At 39.6% G+C, this 25120-nt stretch overlaps 1 protein-coding gene across 2 annotated transcripts; it reads right to left on the minus strand.

The window, feature by feature from the left end:
• Nucleotides 1-2550: 2550 nt before the first annotated feature.
• carhsp1 (calcium regulated heat stable protein 1) lies at nt 2551-25022 on the minus strand. Of its 2 annotated transcripts, none has more exons than XM_044051886.1 (5): nt 24849-25022; nt 6552-6733; nt 5983-6091; nt 5187-5309; nt 2551-3613 (listed from the first exon to the last, which is right to left on the minus strand). In XM_044051886.1, exons 2-5 carry the CDS (start codon nt 6640-6642, stop codon nt 3451-3453), a joined length of 486 nt encoding a protein of 161 aa, XP_043907821.1. In that variant the 5' UTR covers nt 6643-6733; nt 24849-25022; the 3' UTR covers nt 2551-3450. The 2 variants fall into 2 exon arrangements, with proteins under 2 accessions (XP_043907821.1, XP_043907822.1); XM_044051887.1 differs by lacking the exon at nt 24849-25022 and adding an exon at nt 7827-7848.
• Nucleotides 25023-25120: the final 98 nt, after the last annotated feature.

Here is a 25120-nt window from a genome sequence, read left to right on the forward strand (position 1 = left end):
CTCCATCCCTCTCTTTTTTAAAAAATGTATATGAATAAAAAAATAATAAACTATATGCACAACAACAAAAATAGAAAGGAAATAAAAGAACAATACTAGTATAGACCAGTTTTTCTTTTGTTTGACGCATATTTTTACAACATATTTACAAATAAAAACAACACATTTAAACTACGTACAACATTAACAGTAATCAGTCATGTTTTTAAATTCTGAATATGAACTATTTAACAGTAAACCACACATACAGGCTCTCAAGATTTATTTTTAGTGGTTATTTTTTATAGTTTTGTGGTCAGTTGCAATGTGTCTATTTGTATACATATGTGTGTATGTTTGTTATCCCTTGTTCTAACAATAACAGTATTTATCTTATCATGCCGCATCAGTTTTAAAGAGAAAATAACACATTATAGTTTAAATATATTCGTCATATGTCATTATATTGATTTCACAACAACAGAACGAAATGAAAGTGAACTTTAAGTCTTAAATTCTGCTGGACGTCTGCGGAAAATCAACCGTTTACATTTGATAGCAGATTATTTTCTGTGGATATTAGAAAGTATCTGATCTTTTTTTTTTTCTCTCTCTGTATCGTAATTTAATTTACATTTTACTGTCATTAACAACTCCTGACGGTCCAGTGTGCAAGAATGTGCGACATAACATGCAGTGAAGTGAAGAGGTTGCTCTTTGTCAATGTAATAGAAATCTTTCTATTAAATAAACAAATAAATAAATAAATAAATGTAAAATCCTGTACATGAAGTGAGTGAGTTTTCAAGTAGTTTAGTTTAGTCGTTTAATAATTCATGAAACTACAGTGGCCTTCACATCATGTCATTCTTCATGTGCTGTAGAAACATGACGACATCCGGCGTCTCCATGAATCGACGCCTTTGCATTTCAAAGCTTCAAAAACCAAATGATTTTATGGGAGTGACATACACTTACACGTACAGTAGTTACGTTACACACTGGCCAAGCAGCCAGGCTTTAATGAGGGACTGTATGTTTTGACAGAGTCAGCGTTCTCCTCTCCCTGAAGCTTCACCATCATCAGCTTTTTTAAACTTTGCACCTCTGCGATACGAGCGTTACTGTCCTGCTCAGTGACTGCAGGGAAAGCATGTGACATCTCCCTGCAGAATAATAAAAAAAAACAAAAACAAGTCTGTATGGTAATAATGTGCAGTAGGGGTCGTGACCCCTGGTTGGGTAGCTCTGGTATCAATGTTTTTGTAGCTCCTCTGTCAAAGGAGGCAGGTAAAGGTTTCCATTAAGCCTCGATCCCTCTCTCCCCCTCTTCTCCCCTGCTTTATTAATTTATCTCTTTCTGCCTCTTTCCATCCCTCCCCCTCTTTTACATGATGTTTGTGACAGACTTCACTTTCCCTTTAACTGCTCCACATTTCAGATAATTAAAATACATCACCTCAGGATTTCAATCTCTCAGCAGGCGTCAGTTATTGACGATGACTCACTGACCTCATACTGGTGGATGCAGGCAGTGGGCGTGGCCTAGCTGACCGACCTAAATGGAGGTTAGGCGACCTCTGCTGGCCAAACCAAGTACATGCAAGGTGCTAGTACCATCCATCCGTTACATTTTTAAAATGACATCTTTTGTTGGGTTTTTATGACACAATACTTAACAAATACTTCATATTTTAAAAAACTAACACTAAGCATTTACAAAAAATAGAAAATTAGCATTTTAAATACTAATTTTAAACTATTATAACCTACCTGTCTGTCTTCCAAATAAAGTTATGGGGTTACATATGAGTTGAAAATGATCTTCCTATCTGACATAAATTATATCCTCAATTTATAATATATATGTATATATAATATATAACCTCATGTGTTTCATTGTGTTTATATATATGTGACCGTGCTTAATAACATTTGTGAATTTGTGAACATTTTATTGGTGTAAAGTTATGTATAAAGTTATATGTGTATATATATATATATATACACACATACACACACACATATATATCTGACCATTAATAACATTTGTTAATTTTAAGTTTCATCTCCTCAAACTAAAGTTAAAAGGGAATACATATTAAAATATACAATCAGATTAGATTTTGTCATCAGTTTGTCATGTTAATCTTACATTTACTTCTTCATTTAAATGTTTTATTTTATCCTATTTGATCTCGCGTCTAAATAGTCACTAATATATTCATCTGCAATTTACAAATCTCTTCATTTTCACTTGTTATTAATTACAACCCTAGGCTAAATGAAGTCTGACCTCTGAACTGTGAAGTTGTGTTGTGAAACTGTAGTGGACCGACATGGACAGAAGAGGGCAGTAGATACAAGTTCATCTGTGTGACAAATCAAACCTATGATAATAATGTAACAAAGCCATACATACACTTATAAAACACTGAGAAAGTTTAGGATTATGGTAACAATTAAAAACATTTAAAATGCATGATACAGATTAAGAGTATATAATTAGGTGAACAAAAATGGTTTGATTTTTTTATGCTTTACGCAATGAAAGACATGAAGAATCAGTGCAGCAGTTGAAAATGTTTTAATTCATATAAACACCCACATATGATCAAACACAGAGGATATATTGGTATATGTAGGCACATACAGAGCTGTAGGTCCTTCAGGTAAAAGTAGGCACACTCAGTCAGTACACCATCTATCCGTCTTCTACCGCTTTATCCTCCACATGAGGGTCGTGGAGGGAGCTGTGCCACACTCAGCTGACATAGGGCGATAGGCGGAGTCACACCCTGGACATGTCGCCAGTCCATCACAGAGACACACACACACACCATCCACACTCACACCTGTGGTCAATTTAGAGTGTCCAATTCACCTAATCTCCATATAGCATGTTTTTGGACTGTGGGAGGAAGCCGGAGAACCCCGGAGAAACCCCCACACACACACACACAGGGAGACACGTCCAAAATTCTTCCAGAAAAAAAAAGGAATGTGGCCGCATTAATAATGTCCCTGTTAAAATAGATCAAACTTGTACATCAAATTCAACACAGGCAGAGTCTACAATTCTAAGTAAGAAATCGACTGTAATGTTAGAAATATCTCTATGATGAACACTTCCACTTGCACTGTAATCATAATGTTCTAGTTTAATAGCAGTTTTCCAAAGATATAATGACCCCTTGTTCCCAGAGAAAGTCTCCCACATTTCAACTCAACTCAAAATGAAACCTTTAATTGTCTTCTGTGATGTATGAGTGTTAAACAACTAATAACATCACCTGGGTGTTCCGCTGTCTCTGTGCCCACTATCAGCACATCATCTTCCTCTTCTTCATGACACCCAATCCCCCTCCGTCCCCATTTAGTCCTATGCTTCTGTTCCCACCCACTGGCCTCGTTAACCCCCACCTCCCCGCCCTGTCCCCCCCGTCCCCCTCTCCCATCGAGGACCAGCATTCAGCTGCTGACAGTGTGACCTGTCCAGGTCTCGTGTTTGGTTCCTGGGTTGAGATGGGTTATGGTCACCTCCACCGCCTGCACCTTCTGGAGTTTGGGGGGGATGGAGCAAATCTTGTAGCTCATCTCGTCGCCTTCCACCGGCACATACTCGCCCTCAATGCTGCAGGGAGAGACGTCACAGAGACAGATTCAGACACTAGAATTTAAAATCGTGCATCATCTGTAGCCGTTAGGTTTTATCGAAAACTGGGCATCAGGACTGAGCATGGTCATTTTAGTCAAGGGTCAAGGGTCAACACATCTCTGTCCATTTGAAGTGTTTTCATTCAACAGTGTCAACAGTTCAGGTGTCAAACATTCGACTTGAATAAATATGAGATTATGAGATTGAGATTACACTACAACTCATTATTTGTGTTTGTATGGCATTTAAATAATCAACTTAATTAACATTTAAATAATTTACTTAATTAACATCCAATATAAAGCAATACATATCTATTATATCATCAGGCACATGAGCAGTGAAAAACTATTCATCTGTGAGGAGGACATGCGTGTCTATGTATTGAACACCAGGGGGCAGAAATTAAAACAAAATAAGGTGTCACAGGTTAAACTAAGCTGTCGATTAACACATTCGATGGAGCACAGTGACATATGTTACTGTTCACTGTGTCATTCTCACTTTCCATCACTGTCATCCCATCAGTAAGGAAACAAATGTAAAATACCAATATCTAAACTGATCAGTATGTCCATATAAACATGTACATATGGGCACCACAGCTTTATATTATGATAAACATAGGCAAAACCATGCGACTCCATACTTTAAAGGTAAAGGTTTTAAATTTAGCATGTTATTTTTTGTAGAATTTGAATACATTACCCATAAGTATGTAGGTATTATTGTGCAATTGCCTTAAAATAATATTTTTTTGGTGTTTGTGTTTTGTGGCTTTGGAATACGCCTTATTACATGTACGTGAGGTAGGGCCTTGCTTGTGCTGTGCATGTTTCTACAGCAGCCTGAACTGAAAGTTAGATTTTTTAAGTCTTTTTAAACTGTTCTACAGTTTGGCATCGTTCCCTTTGAGTCCAGTGACGACACTCTCTGACCTATCAGTGGCCGGCAGTCTGTTGACGTCACATTTTAGGGTCTTCATCAGAAAGTTGGAAGCATGGCATTGTCCAAAATGTCTTGTTATGCTGAAACGTTAACATTGTCCTGTTTGAAAGCCCGATTGAAACACCTGAATTCAATTATGTGGCCTAATACTTTTGTCCTTTCAGTGTATAATAAGCCTTAATGGAGAAAGGTGACTGTACTTTCTCTCACACAGACACACAGACACACACAGATGGTGATAGCAGTTGCAGCAGCGGTGGTGTAGGAGGACAACAAACTGATCTGATGACCTTCAACATGGAGCCTCTGTTATCGCTCACACTAATACAATGCACACACGTCAGCAGAGTGGATGCACACAGACAATTAAACACCTACATGCACGTCAGACGCCGCAGTACAATGTATATTGAAAGCAGGATACAGCCCGATAATCTGTATCATTCCTCAGCAGGGATGTGATACTGACAAAGAGAATATATCGTCTTCAAAAACTCTTATTTCTAGTATATTATATCAACGTACACCCAGCTGCCTTACACTCAGGAGAGCGTGCACTATACTCAGCCTATCCATGCTTTATGCACAAACACACACTTACTCTGAAATATGGACAAAGATGTCCTTGCCCCCGTCGGATGGTGTGATGAAGCCGTGGCCTTTGGAGCGAGAAAAGTATTTACACACACCAGTAAACATGGGACCCTCTGCTGCACGAGCCGTTCTGCACGCAGAGAAGAACATAGACGGAGAGATGGAAGAAGAAGAAGAAGAAGAGAGTTCAACATCATCAGTTTATCAACACAACATTCTGAGCCACTGTCATTGAGAGAAAAACTGGATTTTAATTCACAAGACAGTGAAGTGTTCACACTTCACATTCGAATAACAATTACTTATTAACCGATTACTGAATTATCAACTATTTTGATCATTGATTAATTAGTTAGTTTTTTCATTAGTAAGACAAGTTTTCTGATTTTTCAACTTCTTAAATGTGAATATTTTCTGCTTTCTTTGCTCCATTATGTAAAAAAAATAAAAATAATAATAATTAAAACTGAATCATTTTGGTTTGTGGACCAAACAACTACTCGATTAATCGAGGGAATAATCGACAGATTCATCGATGATGAAAACAATCGTTGGTTGCAGCCCTACTACTAATATAGTCTTTTAAAGAGGAGCAACTAAAGAAAGATATGAGGACAACATAAAGTAGACTTTACAAATATTATTTTATGAACAGTGTTGTCTGACACAGTAATACTCTAAGCCATGGGCTACAAACACAGAGATACTCTTATTTACAGTATAAGGAAAGCAGGTGTGTGAAAAGTACCAACTATTTTCTACATATATATTGGTATATACAGTATGTGTGCATGTATTCTCACGCTGAGTAAGTCCTGTTCCTCCGAGTGGGCAGAGGGCTGGGGATGAGGTAGCCCCTCATAGGGGAAGGTGAGCGGTCTCTATATCTGTGGGTCGGAGGATGCAGGGACTCTGTAAAGAACAGAAACAGTTTTATTCATTTTCAGGATGTGCACCATATATTGCCTGTTGTTAGGTCATAGTTTCTGTGTATAATTCGTCCTGAGATTTTTTTTGTTGATAATTTTAATTTGCTTTAGAGGATTTTACTGACAGCAGCTTTAAAAAAAGGTCTGTATCCACACTTTCTCAGAAAAAGGAATCTTCCTTTTTTTTGCACAGTCCTGCTAATAGAGAAAACACAACCTGCAATAAAACACAGGGCAGTGCAGTGTTTTGGTTTTTGGGTCAGGTTATCTTACGCTAATACAACATATTATTTTTCTATTATTTTTTACCACACACCAACTTTAAAACAAAGACAGCATTGTACAGTACTGACAGTATTCTGCGTCACAGTGCTGATCTAACACAGTCCTGTAGGTTCTGTCAACTGCCTCAAAGTACAAAAGAAAATAACAACAACATTTACCTGGGGACCCTGGAGACTTTGGGGATCTCGCAGGGATCGGTGGAGGGGTCATGGGTGTCGACCCCTGGATGGGCGTGGCCTTGGAGGACATCCTGCAGGAGGTGGAGTCAAAGTATGGGAGGGAAAGAAGAAAGGAAGGGAAGAAGAAAGAGGGGAGTCACTCAGCCAAGGATGTAAAACACCTGAGGAGAGCAGGAGAGGAGAGGAGAAACACAATCAGTCATCACATAACAATAAACATCTCATAAATTCCCATGCAGTGTCACAACATTCACTTCAGTTCACAGTTGCATTAAAGTTTCATGAGGATCTTGTATTGATTCAGTCTTCTCTGGCACATCCTCAAGATACTCAAGTGGGGTGAAGGCCTGGACTCTGTGGTGACCGTCGATACACGTGTAAAAACAATGACTCATGCTGCCTGAATCATTTATTCATCATTTGAGTTTGTTAGAACTAGAGCTGAAACAATTAATCGATTACTAAATTAATCGACAACTATTTGGATAATCGATTAATTATCATGAATAAAACAAGATTTGTGATAGTTTAAGCTTCTTAAAAGGTGAGTATTTTCTTCATTTATTTACTCTGGATAACAAAGAAATCATTAAAAGTGAATCATTTTGGTTTGTATACAAAACAAGACATTTGTCTCCACAGGCACGTATACAAGAAACATATCATTTTGTTTTGCCTCTGATTCATGAAATGTTTCATGAAGTGTTTGTCATTTTCTGCCAAAAAGCAGACACATATAACGATAAATAACAAATTTAAACTGATCTGAACAGTTCTGGCCATATCCTCGCAGCACAACAACATAGTCACTCACACGCAGTGTACGCTTACATTGACTGTGAGCGTAAGATTCAGTTCGGTCAGTGTCTTTAATGAAGGTGTTTTTCAAAACAGCATCGTTACCTCGGCCCTGAAGGACAACACCCCCACACACAAAAAAAGACAGTGTATCGGTGACGTGCTGGGGGCATTCGCAGAACTCCCGTAACCATGGCGACCACAGTTTTTTGGACAATACTGCGACCTTAGAAGGAGAACAGTCCCCTGATTCACCTCACCACAGGACTGACATCATCAGTCATTACTCGGCCAGCTATGTGAACCAATTAGGGACAGGCATCAAAGAAAAGCCTCCACTGATTTATGTTTTCCATTACTGGCTTAATTGTTGAAAGATAGAGAGAGAGAGAGAGAGAGAGAAATGCACTGTAATAGAAAGACAAACTTGCACCAGGAACATGACAGTGAACTCACATCATGTCTCAGCTTTATGGCTTTGACCTCACGGCGTCTGTCCCCGGCTTCACTCACTGCAGCAGAATCACATGACTGTATGTTCTACGTGTGAGGTGTTGCTCACATTGTTGTTGTGGTTATCCGGCTCACCAACTGTGCTCCCGGCAACCTCATCGCCAGCTGCAGCAGGGACTGTTTTTCAGCTAATACAGGTCTGATTAAAAAAAAAAAAACTCCCTCTCTACACTTCCTGCTCATTACCAAAGAAAAACAGACACTTGGTGACTCACTCGTGAAGAGGGTGCCACATTTATCTTCTTATCAAAGGTTTCCATATGTGAAAATTGTGAATATTCTGCTCCATGTTGTTGTCATGGGCATGACGTATCTCTGACAGCTCCACTGAATGACAGGACAGAGTTTAGCGGTGGTGTTAGAGAATAATGACAGTGTTGTTGAGGTTTATGAGGAGCATACAGCGTGAACGGAGGCACATATTTTTCCAGACAGTTTCTCAGCAGTGAGGATCCAAAAGCTCAAAATCCAGGAAGGACGTGCGTCCTCACAGTCATATTATTCCCAACTCCTGCTGTCAACAACAAGCCACAGCTATGAGGAAACTTAACTTGTTTTTAATCTGACTAGACGTCGATGTAACTTGAACTAGCCATATGTACAACATCATTCTGATTAGGTAAAACAATATCTTTGATCTTTGGACAGCTAAAAACTATAATGATATTAAGAGCAGAGTTTAAACAAAAGTTTTTCCATTTCATTTTGAGTGGGATTTCTCATTATAAATGTAAATAAAATACTAGTTAAAAAATTATGGAGGTATTTTATGAAATGAGGTGAATTACAGATATACTGAACCTGAATGATGACTGGTCCTTATTAACTGTAGATTTATGAAACTGGAATCTTATATAATATCTAGAAAAGTCTAGATGAACTATAATTATCAGCATTGGTATAGATCGAGTCAGTAATGGCTTTGAAATGTATTTTCGGATATTAGCAAACACGCCAACATCCCCTAATATACTATGTCCAATGACTAAAACAGTAGGCTGAACAGGCTGCCATCTTCTTGACTTCTTTGCTTTCACCCTCTACAACAATTACATTTTACCTTTATTTATTTTTTGCAGTTTTTATCTACAGCTGCTGAAATATCAGATTCTAGCAGCTTCTATCAGATGGGCATAGAGGAACATTTATTTATATACACTGGTATCTGTTAAACGGCCCAAACACTCCCAATATCATTCATCCTCGTCATTTTCAACAGCTACATCCTTCACATGTTTAATAGAACATGGATCTTTTTGAAGCCATTTGTGGATTTGCATGTAACAAGTGTTTGTTTATTTTTCAGTGTTCAGCGCCTGTGTGTGTGATAGAGTTTATTGCTGCACATTTTGGCCCACAGCTTGACATGCTTCTGGCCCTTGGGGGGGAAAACTAATTGGGGAGCTCTGCTCTAATGTAATAGAACATAACACAATCTAAAACAAACCGTTTCAAACTGTGATTCTGATTTGAAAAGGATTAAATGCTTATCCCCTCTCCTTTTTTCATCATGTTAATGTGTTTATACTCGGCATTTAGCTCAAAGTTGTGTCAGAGACGCCGACAGAGGAGCACGTCTAAGAAGATGTCACTGCATGTACAGACCATAAAGCCCACCGAGGCAAACTGGGAGTGTGGACTAAACAAATAAAACTGATTCGATCGGAGACGAGTAATACAGCTGTAGACGATTAGGTCTGAAACAAACGCTCCAGGTGCAATAAAGGCGCGCCTAATTCAATTTTAATAGTTTATATAATGGCAAAAGATTGCTACACTAAGCACACGGATCAAAAGGGTTCAACTCGGATCTCTTCATAATAAGTTATGGGTATGTGCATCATCTTTCTTTTCACCATCCTTGTGGAAACTAGAGCCGCCAAGATTAGTCGACGATTACGGCGATTATTAAATTCGTCGGCGTAATTGACGTAATAATTCTTTGAGGGTTTGTTTTTCTCTCAAAACCGCCGCTGCACCTTCCGCTGCCTTTCTGTCCTTGACGCACTTGCGCAGATGTCACCGGCAAAGTCATGCCCAGACAGCATCATGGCTAGTCGGCAACGGAGCTCGAAAGTTTGGGAGCATTTTACCAAAATAAAAGAAAAGAATGTGCAATGCACCAAGGCTTAGTGTTTGTTGTGACAGAAACTGGACTTTCTAGTGGACAGGGATGATTAATACCAGCTGACAGAAAGAGACACATGCAGTGAAGACTTTTATCGTTACTGTAATGAGAGAGAAAAACTCAAGGGCCGTACTGTCAGTCCACGTCGACAGGCTCTATAAATATCTGCAGATACAGTATATATACACTGTACAGTACTTCGAAATCTATCTATATGTCTCTCATCTGTGGCAGTTGAGGGTGAGATATTTCTTCGAGCAGATTTATGAAGGAAATGTTCACATGTGCAGATCTATGAATGTTGAACGAGCCACGAAACAGCAGCAGCATAAATACAATTTACAGTTTGGGGAGAGCAGAGAGCCCACAGCGCCTGATCCATCTTAACTCAATAGACATGATGTTAATGTAATCACAGTCTCTGTAAACAATATGTATCCTGCGGGAGGGAGGCGGGGATATGACTGACCATCCACACACAGAGACACACGCATATCAGCTTATACTGAGCGTTCACTGAAACACAATCAAGACTGGTGTACGTTCGTGTACGTATGAAAGGAAAGTGGGTCTTAAAAAAGATGCCAGATATGGAGAAGTGGCAGATAAGAAAGGGAGGCATGGAAAACATGACAGGGTGAGAAGTGATTTAGACTCAAGTCAGTTTTCATACTAATTGCAGTTTGACATGACTGGGTACAAGTTCTATTATACGTCCTGCTGACTGAAATGTACGGTTAAGTGCTGAACACCAAACATTTCCTTCTGAGACGTAAAGAAATTGTACTCTTTGCTTACTTTTTAATGTATCCCATAATACAGTTGCCAAGCTGGGGGTGGCTCTTTAAAGTGCTTTTCCACACTCAATATTCCCATTTCTGATCAACATCCTTTAAGTGACTGAACACAGAAATAAGGGACTTACATACAAAATATTGTATTGGTCTTTAGACTACAGGTCAACAAATAAGGGTTTTTTTGTTGATGCCAGTATTTGGAAATCAGTGCAGCTGGTGCGATTGGATCCCCTGCCCCCACCCGACCACAAAAGTCTCTTTCTCATATTCACACATACACACACAAAATGATAAACATACACAGTACTTGTGTCCTATGGAATTTTCCATGATAGTGCTCTGCGGACACCATGCTGATACAGCAAATACCGACTCAGCGGGGCGAACCACAACACACAAAGTTTGTACTGCTATCGATTAAGGACTTGCGCTGACTTCCATTCACTTGGACAGCCTACACAAAGTGTTATCTCAAACTGTAACTATAAACGATTAATGCTTAACCCTCACCATAACCACCATAGCCCCAAACTTAACCATATCCTCAGAACATGGGAGGTTCTGCCTCATAAGCACCAGGCCCTGGTCTCCATGATGACAACAGGTCCTGACAAGGTCAGTATTGTGCCAGATAAACATGAGCACACACACACACACACACGGATATGGAGTATAGACATTGCGTCAAACTACACATTCTCCATTCACCGGTGTCTTCTTTCAGACAGACAATGACAGCCTCCATTCATCCAGAGCTGCATTAACAGATGAATGAATATTATTTGTAAAGGAACCGTCTTTTTTCGATCAGTAAATGATCATGACACCGCTCTGTATTGTGAATTCATAAAATGATTGATGTTTTCTGTACTTTACTCTTCTTGTAAAGCTTTAGATGAGACAGATAACCAAAAATCACTCATTCATTAGCCATACTGCTAGAGCCGACATTGGTTGGCAACTGTGATAAAAACTGAATGGGGAAAATTATATGATTTTACAGACTGACAGATTTAATTTAGCTACAGTTTCAATTTGAAATCGCAGAATGCCTTGATTGCAACACCCTAAAACTTGTAAACAAAAAGAGGAAATGGAAGACGACACAGCAAACATCAAATCCCAACAATGCAGTCTGGAGATATTTTAGGATTAAGAAGACACAATAAAAGACAGATGAGAGGGAGGTAAATGTAAGAGGACGCATAAGAGGACGACCACGTGAGGACAAAATTAACTTTTAACACAATCACACAAAAAGTTGCCTCTAGCCACCTTTCATATCTAACCTTTGTTAGATTATGTTAAGTTGTTTCCAACATCCTCATATAGTAGCTGCTTGTTCATTCCCGAAGAAAAGGAGATGTCAAGAAGGAAGAGACAGCTGAATATGAAACGCTGCAGAATGAACAGAGGGTGGGGAAAACCTGCTGTTAATTACACGTTGGGGGGAGACTTGCACAGGAGTGGAGAGCAGCTGGAACTGTGGGCGACGACTTCTCCAGGTAATGGAAGACAGAGCAGTCCTTTCTATTATAACTGTTGTAGCCTAAAAGCTGCAGCTGGCATCGATACGTATTCATGTTTAAAGTAACAGAGAGACATTTCAGCAAATATGTGTGTCCTCACTTGCTCGATGAAAAGGCTGAGAGTTCAAAATCTCACATTACTGTAACAGATGTAACACAGCTGCTCATCAAACACTGACAGATTATGACTAAATGGAGTCTTCTAAACCACTGTTTTGTGCTTGACTAACGACAAATTACCATGAAGGCAAAAACTATTAAGGTGACGGTACTAAATCCCTACATATTTTTTCTACTATCTACTCTTTCTGAAGTGCAGGAGTGGGAAATACGCTACACAACAGAAGACATGGCGCAACATGGAGGCCTGTTTCACAACAGTCCTTTCTTCAATTAGAAAGGCCGATGAAGATTTAAGATCACGGCTTCAACAGAGCACATCATATGGTCACGGTGGAAAAAGGGAAAAGGTGCAGACTCTGGGAAGAGACTGCCAAATTAAAGAAGGCCAAATTAGCATTTGCTCAAGGGTGTTAGAGCCAGAGCTGACAAAAACCTTTGTGTTTTGCAGAGTCATTTGACCAGTGCTGATTGCATCTAGTCTCACTGGAGACAAAATCTAATGTTAATGGGTGTTAGTGCAGTCACTGGAAAAGTGATCTGCTTTGAGCTAATTCCTCTTCACAGAAGGTGAAACTCCTCAGTGTTTCAAGTCTCAATATGACTGAAAAGGTACAAAAAAATGAATATTTTCAAAGTTAAATTCTAATAAAATCAAATGTAATCTATCCCTGCTAGTGAAATGATATAAATCACATTTCTACATCCTCTTTTATCATCTTGCACGAGTGACGAGGCCACCATGCCTTTGTAGCTGATGGTCGCTTAGTCATCTTGGCTGCAGTGGAAAGACGATGAAGTGGATGGACGTTGTTAAGAGCTCCAGGCAGGTTGTTAAGAACCTGTATGCACAAACACAAAGAAGAAGAGAAGCTGCTTTCACACATTATGCAGCCACAGACGAGCACTGGAGGCAAAAAGCCTTTACCTTAAATACAACACAGCCCATTACATTAAGCTGTGTGAGTGCTTGGAAGTCAGTGTGGGTGGATGCATGGGCGTGAATGAGTGCATGTGTGTGTGTGCTTACAAGCCCAAAAGAGATGTGTTTGTGACAGCAAGTGATGGTCCTGATCCTGCAATCTGATGACTCATCCTCTCAGATGTGCGTCAATGCAGCTTTTCACATGTTTCAATCATGCACACATTCATGATGCCAGGAGGTACACTGTCATTCACACCAGCAGCATTCCCCCCCCTTCATTATTTGAAACAAGCACAGCATGCTTCAGGTGCTTTACTTGTGACATTTCCTCTGACATTATGCAGGGGTGTTTCAAGAGAGGTTTGGAGCCGTTGGCAAAAGGGACTGCACCGCACCGAAGGAAGCTAGTTGGAAACAACTCACTTAAACCGAGTCGTTTCCAGCCATGGTGTTGTTGCTGTCTCCTGTACTTCGCCAATGGACAATAGCCTGCTTTGCCTGCACTGTGGGAACAGCACTATCACTGGGAGTGTCTGCTACACCGTGTAGCCAAAAAGGGTCCAAACGTACATCAGGTCATTTCATTTATCCACAAATGTTGTGACTTTTGATGACTGATCAAAGGCTAAGAGGAAATAGTTTCTCCCACCTTTGGTACCAAAACAATAGTCTGTGGTATGTTTAGCTTTTCACTGTTTACAAATGGTTTGCCCACAGGATTATGCAAAAAAAACTACAGAATTGATTTACACCAAACTGGGAAGAGGGAGGAAGTACGGGCGTTTCCTTAACCTCGTGAAACAGGAGGAAAAAGCACAGAAGTAAACAAACCAGTGAATGATGGCTGTTTCATTTAGCTTCCTCAGATTTAGGGCGCATGCTGGCTCACGGTCCTGAATTGTTAACGTTATCAGTAACACCTATACTTTTCCTGCTAAATCGTGTTTATACAAGTTTGGCTTCTAATCTAAAAAAACTGACAACATTTAGGAGCTGGAAATAAATCACCTTTTGAAAATGCAGAGCAGATAATCAGTCAACTTCTTCTATACCTTTTATGTTATCGACATCAACAGCACAAGTTCTGTGGAAATGTTCTATCGCAGTCAGTGTTGATATGGACCAGCTATGGCCCTGCAGCTACTCTGCTGACATGAAACAACATAGTCCTATAAGGCAATAGCCAAGAACGTTAAGACAAGAAGGAAATGGTAAACCATTCCCAAAGTGTAGTCAGAATACTGAATGAGCAGTGAGGCCAGAAGCACTTTGAAGTAACACATTATCATTAATCTATTTTGTCAATTAGCTTCCTAATGTGAGCGATCAGGTTCTACATGAAAACACTAATTACGATCAAAGATAGGACTGTTTTTAAATGAGTATGAACCCCAATTTAACATCTGCTGACAACTTCTGGTCATATAAATTATAACCAAGAATGTTTTATACTTTAAATGAAATGATATAATATAATAATTAAATGAATGAATATATAACACAGGATCTCAAAACACATATTCAGGAGCTTTAGGTGCCCAATCTATCTGGTCAAAGACTATGAATAAAATTAAATGAGGTAGTTAATTAGAGATTGATGATTTATTCATATGGGTACATCTCGTAAAAAGAGGAGTCAAAGAATGGCACTTGACCAATCTAATCTTACCTCATCCTTTTGTTATGATTAACCTTTGAGCTCATGGAAATTGAACCCTGTTGTCCAAAATAAATTATGTTGGTACAAGTAAACCAAAAGCATATAAGAATGGATCTCCTGGGCTTCAACCACTTTTGTCTCCAGATTGAATATCATGTGTAGCTCTACATAATCCTTGTTGTATTCTTTTATTTGCACTTAATTATTATAAATCTAAGTGGGGAGTCTGTAAAGCTATTGATGTGCTTGTCTGATTGCACTAGTTTGACAACAACAATAATAATAATAACAGTAATAAATAATAAAATAAAAAGTTTTGGGAAAACTTTCCCCGATTTATACTATGCTACAGCCATGCTATATCAACAAAATTAAACTGTTCAATGTAAACCGTCTATATTGTGTTTTCAACGACATCTTCTGTGACCCGCTAATTCATTTTACTTTACTACAGTATTGAAAGTCACTTCTTGAAAGGCTCTCTCTCTCTCTCTCCCACTTTCATTTGGTCTCTTGCATTTATTCCTCAGGGTGTCATAACCACAGCTAATGATCCCTACTTCCTGTAACATCAGGGAAAGGAAGCAGCCAAGTCTATACAACCACAGCAACGATAAATACTTCAGGTGCTGAGGGTGTGATGCGATTGTTTTGGAACTCTTACTACAGTTCCCATGTGCCGATATTTTCTTCTAGTATTGCTAGTGTTAAACGTCTGTGGACAACAATGTTGGTGTGACATTTTGCACAGATGAATCATCAAAAATATGTTTGTCAATGTCAAGATTTCAGCCAAATAGTTTAATATTCGGTTGGTGGACTGATGTTCAAGCATTCCTGGTCCCAAGAGGACAAAGCAGTCTATGATGAGTCCCTACATTTCTACCTTTAAAGAGATAATTTAAACAGCCTTTGTGATCTTCATGCACCACCGTCATCCAATCAAAACTTGATATTGTAGCTTTACGAGAGAAATACCTGCCCAACTAGCAATTGCAGTAAGTGTATGAACTGCCTGGTCACCTGGATTTAAGTTGGTCAGGTGTGCCCAAAGAATGAGGTCAGTTGACTACCTGAATATACTGATTGACCAGATTATTCCATCAATGGATTTTCTTCTTCCCTGATGGCATGGGCATATTCCAAGATGACAATGCCAGGATTCATTGGGCTCAAATTGTGAAAGAGTGGTTCAGGGAGCATGAGCCATCATCTTCACACATGGATTGGCCACAACAGAGTCCAGACCTTAACCCTATTGAGAATCTTTGGATGTGCTGGAGAAGGCTTTGCACAATGGTTTGACTCTCCCATCATCAATACAAGATCTTGGTGAAAACGTAATCAAAGCTTTTTGGCCAGGCGGTGTATTGTGCTTAATAATCCAGGAAATCCACTGATAATGAAAACATTTAAGAATTTGGTAAGTCTAGAGTCACATCATACTGGTTTGCACTAGTATATGTGGTTCAGTTCAGCAAATCCACATCACATCATTGCCAGTTCTGTCAATAAAGAAATCTCTGTGCAGCTCAGCACTAAAATGTCAACCACTGCTTTAGTCATAATGTTTAAACAAGATTGCTAACATCGTACTATTAAATCACAGAAGGTGGTGACACTGACGCTGTGCTGAGCTGTTACAGTGCTGCGTACACTACAGCAGACAACTAGAGACAGCGTGAGGCAAAGCACTAAGCCAGCAAATGAAAAACATCTATAACAAATGTGTTTTTCTAAAAGATCACGACAAATCAGCTGATTTTAACACTGGGCGACATAACTACAGTAGCTTCAACTATCTGGCAGTTTGGCAGATTTATTTCTTATTAGTGCTTAAAGCAAGTTGAGTCTCTATCAAATTTTAGTTATCGTAGCGGCGATAATATTAACTGAAAACAGGAACACGTTTAGTCATAATGTGTGGACATAGTGTGGTACCACAGATGGATATGAAGATAGGATATATTTGCCAACATTGTAAAACCCAACCAGTTCAAAGGAGTATTGACTTTTTTATGCTCAAGGCACGTCATGCACCATGGAGCAGTACTTATTTTTGTGAAGTAAGCATGAGAGGAGAAAGATAATTACACAGAAAAGACGACGGTACAAGAAAAGGTTAGATTCATATTCAACATCCAGCACTCAACCATTTTACTGCTTCAATATTACAATGGCTTTTCATACTGACTCGTCATTGAATGAGCAGAATAACAGTGTCAAAAAAAACAACCTCCCACATCCGCTTGTGTGATGTGATTATGAGTTGTAAAACGGAGGTCGATCCTTGTCTGGACTATGGTCTACGGTCAGGCTGGGTCAGCTTGACCGGTTACTTTCTCTCTATGGTGGCGAGAGTGGGGGCTGGTGAAAGAAAGGAAATAGACCAGGAAAGGCACAATCACTTATTTAAGCAACAACTGTTCCTCAAACAATAAACACAGTAAATATATTTGAAGCCATTTAATTATTTAATAGAGAAGTGAGAAAGCAGTAGGGACAATTAATAAGTTTTACTTCATTCTAGGCCTTTCGTCACCATAGTCCTAATAGCATTTGTTTTCATTATCTGTGTTTTTATTTTACTTTTATTTCATATTTAAAATAAATTATTGATTCAATTCAATTCTTTTTCTTATTTTTCAATTATTTTTATTGTTGAGCCCAGACAGTCTCTTTCTGTGTTTGTCATAAGTGAATACAAAACTAAATAGACCCAATTTCCCAGTGTCCAGAGTCATGCAGTAGGTCACGGGTGGCCACCGCAACGTCAACATGAGATAATTAACATGATGAATATTGAAGCCAGTAGCATGCATGGAGCTACATAAAGGTTTATTTAATTTAGCAAAGCAATGAAAACCTTATCTATAAACATGTTTCCAAACAAATGTCAAAGAGATTGAGAAAACAAATAATTCTGTTTGTTTCCATTTTGCTGTCCTCGATATTAATATAATTAAAATCTAGTCTGTTTTTTTTCTTGAAGAATGAACAACGTTTCCAGGATCCAGTCATTTTTTTATCTGACAAAGCGACTGATTTTGTGCTCTATCAATTTAAAGAATGTAATATTTTAAGGTTAATGTAATTTGACCCTGGATAGTGCTCCATATGCTAAATTTTAAAACAGAAACGGTCTAATGCTGACAAGAAAGGGTCTTGTCCCCTAGTGTAGCAGACTTTATTCAGTTTAAATTCATTCAAAAACTGAATTCCTCACCCGTGTCTATTCATGGAAACAGACCGAGTGAGTTGGACGAATAATGACAGATATTGAGAGAGAAAAAGCAGAGCAGGGTCAGACCTATGAGCAGAGAGAGAGGCAGACAGCTGAAGTAAAACAGTGGTCAAGTCAGAGAGACAAAAAGAGATTAAAGGTCACTTCTCCCAGGAGAGTGTAGGGTAGGGCCCGGGTAATAATTCACCAACAAAATATACTGTCCAGCATTGGACGGCTGAAGAATCCATTGAGACAGTAGAATACAATCCAGGAAGTCAAAGTGAGGAGGAACTTGAAGCTTGCATTAGAGTGCTGAAATATGCAAGGGCAGCAAGAGCCACTTTCTCTGAAGAGAGAGTGCTTTTAGCCGCCGTTTAGGAGAGAGTTTGGATTTAAGCCACCACACAGGTTATGATTGTCACTTCCTGTGGGTGAAGACTTCCTGCCATAAACTGTATCTGCACCAAACCATCCAAAAAAAAATCTAAGCCATGGGGGTGGGGTACATTTTGCTATAGATAGAATGGAAAGAAAAAAAATATAATCCCCAAAGACAAAGAGACACATCATTACAAACTGTGTAACTGTCACGACCTTGTCATTGCATGTATCATTTACTTTAGCATGTTTTTTAAGCGATATATCCTTTAGGGGGCAGCACAAAGTAAAAAAAGTTGGAAACAACAAACATAATCTAGTTCAGAAAATTCCACCGTTGTTAAAATATGTTTCCTCCCCTCTTAAGATCATCTTGCTTTAACTGTTGGCTACAACAGCATGCTCTGCCTATTCCATATATTTACAGTATTTCATGTAAAGGAGCCTTCACACCTGCACTAATGTTTCGTCACTTAACTTCACAATGTGTTGCCAGAAGAGCAGAATGACGACAGCCACACAACCCATTTACAAACACTGAAACCTGATCTGGTGTGTGTCCTCTACTGACTTGGACAGTGCCATCACTCAGTCCAGTGCTTCTTTACTACATGTAGGTATGTTTATAGTGTAACACAACACCTCTAAAGTTATATTTTAGTCCAAGGTGCACATGACACAAGAAAAAAAGTTAACTGAAGGTGCTGACTCCAACTGTGCAGGGAAAACCTCGTCATTAATCTCTCGGCCAGGCTGCTTGCCCTCAGCTGTGGGACAACATAGGTGTAGCCAATAGCTCTTGATTAGCAAGGAAACCTCAGCCATGAGTGTCAATGTTGTGATTTACACAGCTCAGGAACGTGATCAGATCTGAAGTCAGGATGCATTCAGGACACAGTGGGACGGAGTGAGGACCAACCATCTGCTCCCCAACAACAACAACCGTTGGAAGGTTGAATATTTTGGCATAGGCAACCATCAGGCTCTCACACAGATGGAGCGGTGCCATGACTTCATTCCCCACCATCAGCACCTTTTATCCCTCACTGCACCAGAGCAAAGAGCGCAACAAAGCATCGGAAAACAATGGCGACACACCATTGGACAGACAGTCTGGAGGACAAGTCGGTTGAGTTGTGTCAACAGCACATGTGCCTCTCTGGTGTTTCCTCCTCCCATCACAGCTGAGGAAGCTAGCTAGCTTGTTTGTAGTAAACGTGTTTGTTGTGGCTACGACAGATATTTATTGACAAATGTCAATGGCCACTAGCCGTGTGTGAGCTTATGGTGTGAGCACTAGAGCATGGATACCTGACCTGAGCCTGTCGGTACCTATGGAACCCGTTGAGTTGGGCCAGGTTTGGACAAAAATCCAGAAATTATTGTTGGGCTATTGAATGAATTGTTTAATTCAAAATAACGGTGGAAACATTTAATAAACAGATGTTTTTAATGTGTAGTGACTTATTGTTTATATTATTGTGATAACTGTGAAATGAGAAAAACAAACATTTCACATGCAGATGTGCCACAGTGAGAAATGTGTGTGTTTAAAGTGTGAGAAACTGCCTCTTTCCTTGTGATTCATTATGTTTGTATCTGTAATTTTGTGGTTTCACCACATAAGTGCAGACAGAAGGCTACGTCAGTTTAAAACTTTCTGAAGTTCTCATATTTTACACAATTAAACGTGTAAAAATAAGTGACAAGTACAAACAGATAAGTGAGTGACATAACCTTTTTGTGGGAATATATGCATAGTAAGCTGTGCTAAACCAAAAAGATTATATTTCTCTACATCTAAACGTAATGGGAACACTGATGAATAAAATAACGCACAGAAGAAGAAGCATTCTATTCTCACCACAAACATGAACCTTATATGCAAACCACACCAAGTATTATCAGGTTACAATACCGGTTTAGCAGAGTTTGTCGCTCTTTGATGATGCCCCTTGTACAAGGTGATAAGAACAACACAGCTCCAGAGGCCATTAAAGTCATATTTCAGTGTCTGGAAAACAGCATGTAACAAAAACTCAAATACAATCACATGCCTTTTCATTCACAGCATGATAGGCTGCAGTCCAGCGACTCATTTTGTTTTTCTAACTTCTTATCTTCCATTGACATATTTACTCTCCAAACTGCCATTTAATGTTTATTTAGCCTCTTTTACTTTGGGCTATGGACTGTATTCACCTTCTGCATGAGCCCACATCCCCTTTCCATTAAATAATGATGTCCTTTCGTTTGCTGTTGCTTTCAGAGCTGAGTAAATAAGCTCTGAAGGGAAATATTATGATAATAATTTGGGGTCGTTTTCCAAGCAAAAAGGCCGAATATGTGCTAATTTTACAGCTTCCTCTGTGAGAAGATGAGTTTCTTTTCTCTGCCCATTGTGGACAAGATGGAAGACCAAATTCTTTTGTGAATGCATTCTCCTTCAGTTCCTTCCCCATTTCCCTTCATAAACCTTCAAGACTGCTTATTCACATGTTTATGCTCCAACTTGTGTACCTTCCTGTTTTCTATGGCCTAATCCCCACTTGGGTCGAGCCACTGGTCACTACTCCTCCATTTTGCAGTGCTGGCCTGTTTCTTTTGGAGATCGAGAGGTAGCGGTCATCTAAACACTCCCCAGACAAACAGTTTTCCGAGGAGTGGAAGAAGAAAATTCCCAGAAAGCTTTACATAACACGATTTGTATGACAAACTGTGTCCTATTTCTGAGGTAAAGAGTTCCTCCTCTACCTCTCGAAGCTCCACTTTAAAGGCAACTTTATTTCAAGGGAAGGAAGAGTGGGTGGGCCAAAACACAACTCTGTCCCTTCCCAGCATTAACTGCTTTACTGTCCACGGCCAGTGCTCATAAGGGAATATTACAACAGATCATATTTCACAACAATCTCCACCTCACAACTATGAAACTGTAAAAGGCCTGGTCATAAAAAAAAAAGTTGAGCGGTTCAAGTGGCTGCACAGCACAGAGGACTTAAAAATAAAACATTAATAATAGAGAAGATAAATACGAGGCTCAAAATGACAGCATGAAACACCAACTCGACATGACAATGTAGTTCAGGTAACATGTTTTCCATTTATCATTCAAACTCAAGCCGCTCTTTAGTTTGGTCTGTAGGAAGACAATGCCATTCAAACCAACGTGAAAATAAAAGGTGGAGCTACAGGAATACTGGATGCTATATTAGCAGATATTTTACACAAGTGCTTATGCTGGAATCAGAATTTATGCTCCATGACATTAAGGCTACATTTAGGCCTCCTTTACACCTGGCATTGAAATGCATTTCCTGTGATCAGATTGCATTTGGATAGCGCCTGAACACTTGAGAGTACAGGTGTAAATACACGCAAGACACATTGAGGACGGATTGTTATCCGATCTGCCGAACCAGATCGGAGGCGGTCAGAGACGTACTGTGACCGCATTGAACAGAAATGTAAATGCAACGAGTCTCTGATGCGTCCCCGCTCCATCCACATCAACTACATGAGTGTAAATATGTCACAGTCTTCTCTGCTTTTGTCAATTTTCTGCTTGCCAAAGACGACTTCTTCCAAAAGAGGAGTCCATACAATAGCACACCTTCATCTGTGCCTAACATTGTTGCTGTTGTTGATATATAGACACAAAGGATGTGACACAGCAGTCTGCAGCTGGAAATCTTTGCAGAAGAAGAAGGGTACAGTATGGGGGTGGGGGGGTGGGTGACAGTGATCTGAGAGCAATAGGATGTTGGACACTGGAGACATATGTTAATACACGGGGCCTTACATTATCAAGCTGAAGTGACACTGGTGTACCAGATTTTTTATTTTCTTAAAGCTGTGAGGACAGATATTCTGACTGCCAATGTTATAATATATAATATTTTCAAACCAGATCTAGATCACATATATATCTGATATGTCACCATGCAACATGAATGTAAAGTTTTAGTTTCCTTTTAAGTATGCATTTAGACCTGCACTGTACAAATTTGCTGGAACAGCTTCAGCTTCTAAATTTCCTCTATAGTGGATCAATAAAGGCACATTTTATCTTGCATATCTCCCGCTTCAATACCAAGTGTTTCACAAATGTGACATTTTCTGTTGTTGCCGCGTGCAAAAAGTTGTTTTAGAGCATGCGTGGCATTAGAGAGGAGGTCAGTAACCTTCAAGACACTTCGTTAAGAACGTGAACTGCCAAAATTGATCTGTTTTGAATCAGATTTGAACTATTTGCCTGGTAATCAGAGTATAGACTCAGAGCCACGGTGTCGCTGTGCAGCCCATGCTCCATGACGTTCTGTCTTCATCAGGAGTCTTGCTGATGTTGTGCAATCACAGGACACAAATGTCAGGTGTCATGGGGTCACATACTACACGGCCATTAACCAGGTGCAGCCCCGACTGTTGTGTCTCACCACAAAAATGTGTGGTAACAAAATCTGACGTGAGACAGACACTGGTAATGCTGCGTGTCAAAGCACAAGAGAGTTTCCACACTTGTTTATCACACTATCCTATTTACGAGCTCCACTAAAATTACAGTAATGATAAACAATTAAGGTTGGAACACAGCTGGTTGGGCTGGGTAGTTGGTTAGCCATGCAATACTATGATGTCACACATGCCACTAAACCACAGACCTGCTTTTAACTTAAATTTAACTCACTTGTGTCACTGCTTCCTTTTACATTCTATAATCTCTCAATAGTCAGTGACAAGTCATTGTCATTTCAAGTGGATTGAATTCATTTCAGTCCCTGAACAAGCTAAAACAGGCACAAGTATACCTTTCGGTGTATCTCTTAAAAGGCAGACTGAGTATGTTTTCAAGTCCAGGCCTGTAAATCTGTCCACGTGTAGCTTTGAAGTGGGAGTATGCGCCTCAAAATGTATCATGACGCCCCTCATTAGTAACGTATGACACAAAAACAAGGTAACTCACAGCACCACCGCATCAGAGGATGATTTTTGTTTCAACCAACAACAAGCCTGTACTGTGTATGTATTCATGGTGTAGCTGGTGTGAGTACCACTGGTTCACATATATACATACATCCCCTCTCACACTCACGCCACTTGTGTTTCTATAATGAGCCAACATCCCACATCTCTTGAGCGCCCACAGAAGCTCATCTTCCAGCACTTCATTAACTCCAAATGAAGGTTTTATGAGAAAAGCTTTTCAAGTCTCTGAATAAAAGCTTCTCTTACCGCACACACGTTTGAATATCATTCATAGTGAGGACCCTCATAGACATAATATATTCTCAAGTCCCTTACCCTAACATTAACCATCACAACTAAGTGCCTAACCCTGAAACCAGGTCTTAACCCTGAACAAAAAAGCCATTTTTAGAGGTGTCAGAATGTGAGGACCAGTCAAAATGTCCTCACTTTCCCAAAATATCATCACTTCCTTAGGTATATAATGTTTTATGGTCCTCATAAAGACACTCATACAAGGAGACGGTTTTAATACCCTAACCGCAACCCAAGTCTAACACTGTTCCCACAAGAAATCTCTTTACACCTGTGAGAACGAACCAAAAACGAACCAAATCACAATCATTTGAAACAGCAACAGATAGTTGAGTGACGTATGGACTTTCATGTCCTCAAACACAGTAGAATCCTGTCATGTGTGAACACGATAAGAGTTTTAATTTGTACACGAGCTCAATTTATATCTTTGAACTAAAGCGTAAAACAGAAATGTTTGAGTCTCATTTGGACCAGGTTTTTGTCTGCATGAGGAGGACTACTGGTCCTGACGGTGTCAGCGTTCGTGCCAGGAAATGTCTTAAAGAAGAATACAAACGAGTCTGGTTTTCCCCCGTGTCTGTCTGCTTGTTTACATGTTTACATGTTTACATGTTTACAACCACGTCCCAGTGAAATGACCGCTCGCGCCACGAAAACAGAGTGTGCAAATCAGACGACGTGAACGCCTCTGGGGCAAGTCGGAAAAAGAAACTTATTTGACATTATGTGCCAGCACTAATGCAAGTAAAACGTGTATTCTTCCGTTACTTAAGTCAAACCTGTATCATGTTAATTAATATAAACAAAAAAAAACTGTTAAAATCAAATTCTAAATGTTGAAGGAGAGAATCCGCCGTGTTGCGTTCACGGACTGAACACTGTGCCGTCTTTTTTTTGTACATGTCAAAAGAGCATCACTCACCTTTCTTCCTCACCTTCACGACTGAAGGATGTTGTCGACCGGGAGAAAAGGCGACTCAAAAGTACAACTTTGAGCAGAGTTGAGCGAAGAGTGTCCACTTTACTGCACCGTTGTTCAGAACGCGGTCGAGATTACTCCCAGAGCCAGACAGCGTAAATACTTTCTCCCCCGATTTCTGAATGGGCGTGACTGGTGCCACAGTGACGTCACTGGGGAAGGCTCTTTACCGTAACAGAGGCAAAAACGCGACCTCAAACCCGCTGACGAATACC

Source organism: Solea senegalensis, linkage group LG19 (genome assembly GCF_019176455.1).
Source record: "Solea senegalensis isolate Sse05_10M linkage group LG19, IFAPA_SoseM_1, whole genome shotgun sequence".
Classification (NCBI taxonomy): Eukaryota; Metazoa; Chordata; class Actinopteri; order Pleuronectiformes; family Soleidae; genus Solea; species Solea senegalensis.

What these genes read in the sequence shown, in the direction of transcription:
- carhsp1 (XM_044051886.1), bottom strand. Translation starts at nt 6,642, where the DNA reads ATGTCCTCCAAGGCCACGCCCATCCAGGGGTCGACACCCATGACCCCT. An exon ending in AGGAACAGGACTTACTCAGC is followed by an intron (nt 5,310 to 5,982) that starts GTGAGAATACAT and finishes CTCTGCGTGCAG; the next exon opens with AACGGCTCGTGCAGCAGAGG. An exon ending in ATCTTTGTCCATATTTCAGA is followed by an intron (nt 3,614 to 5,186) that starts GTAAGTGTGTGT and finishes CTCTCCCTGCAG; the next exon opens with CATTGAGGGCGAGTATGTGC.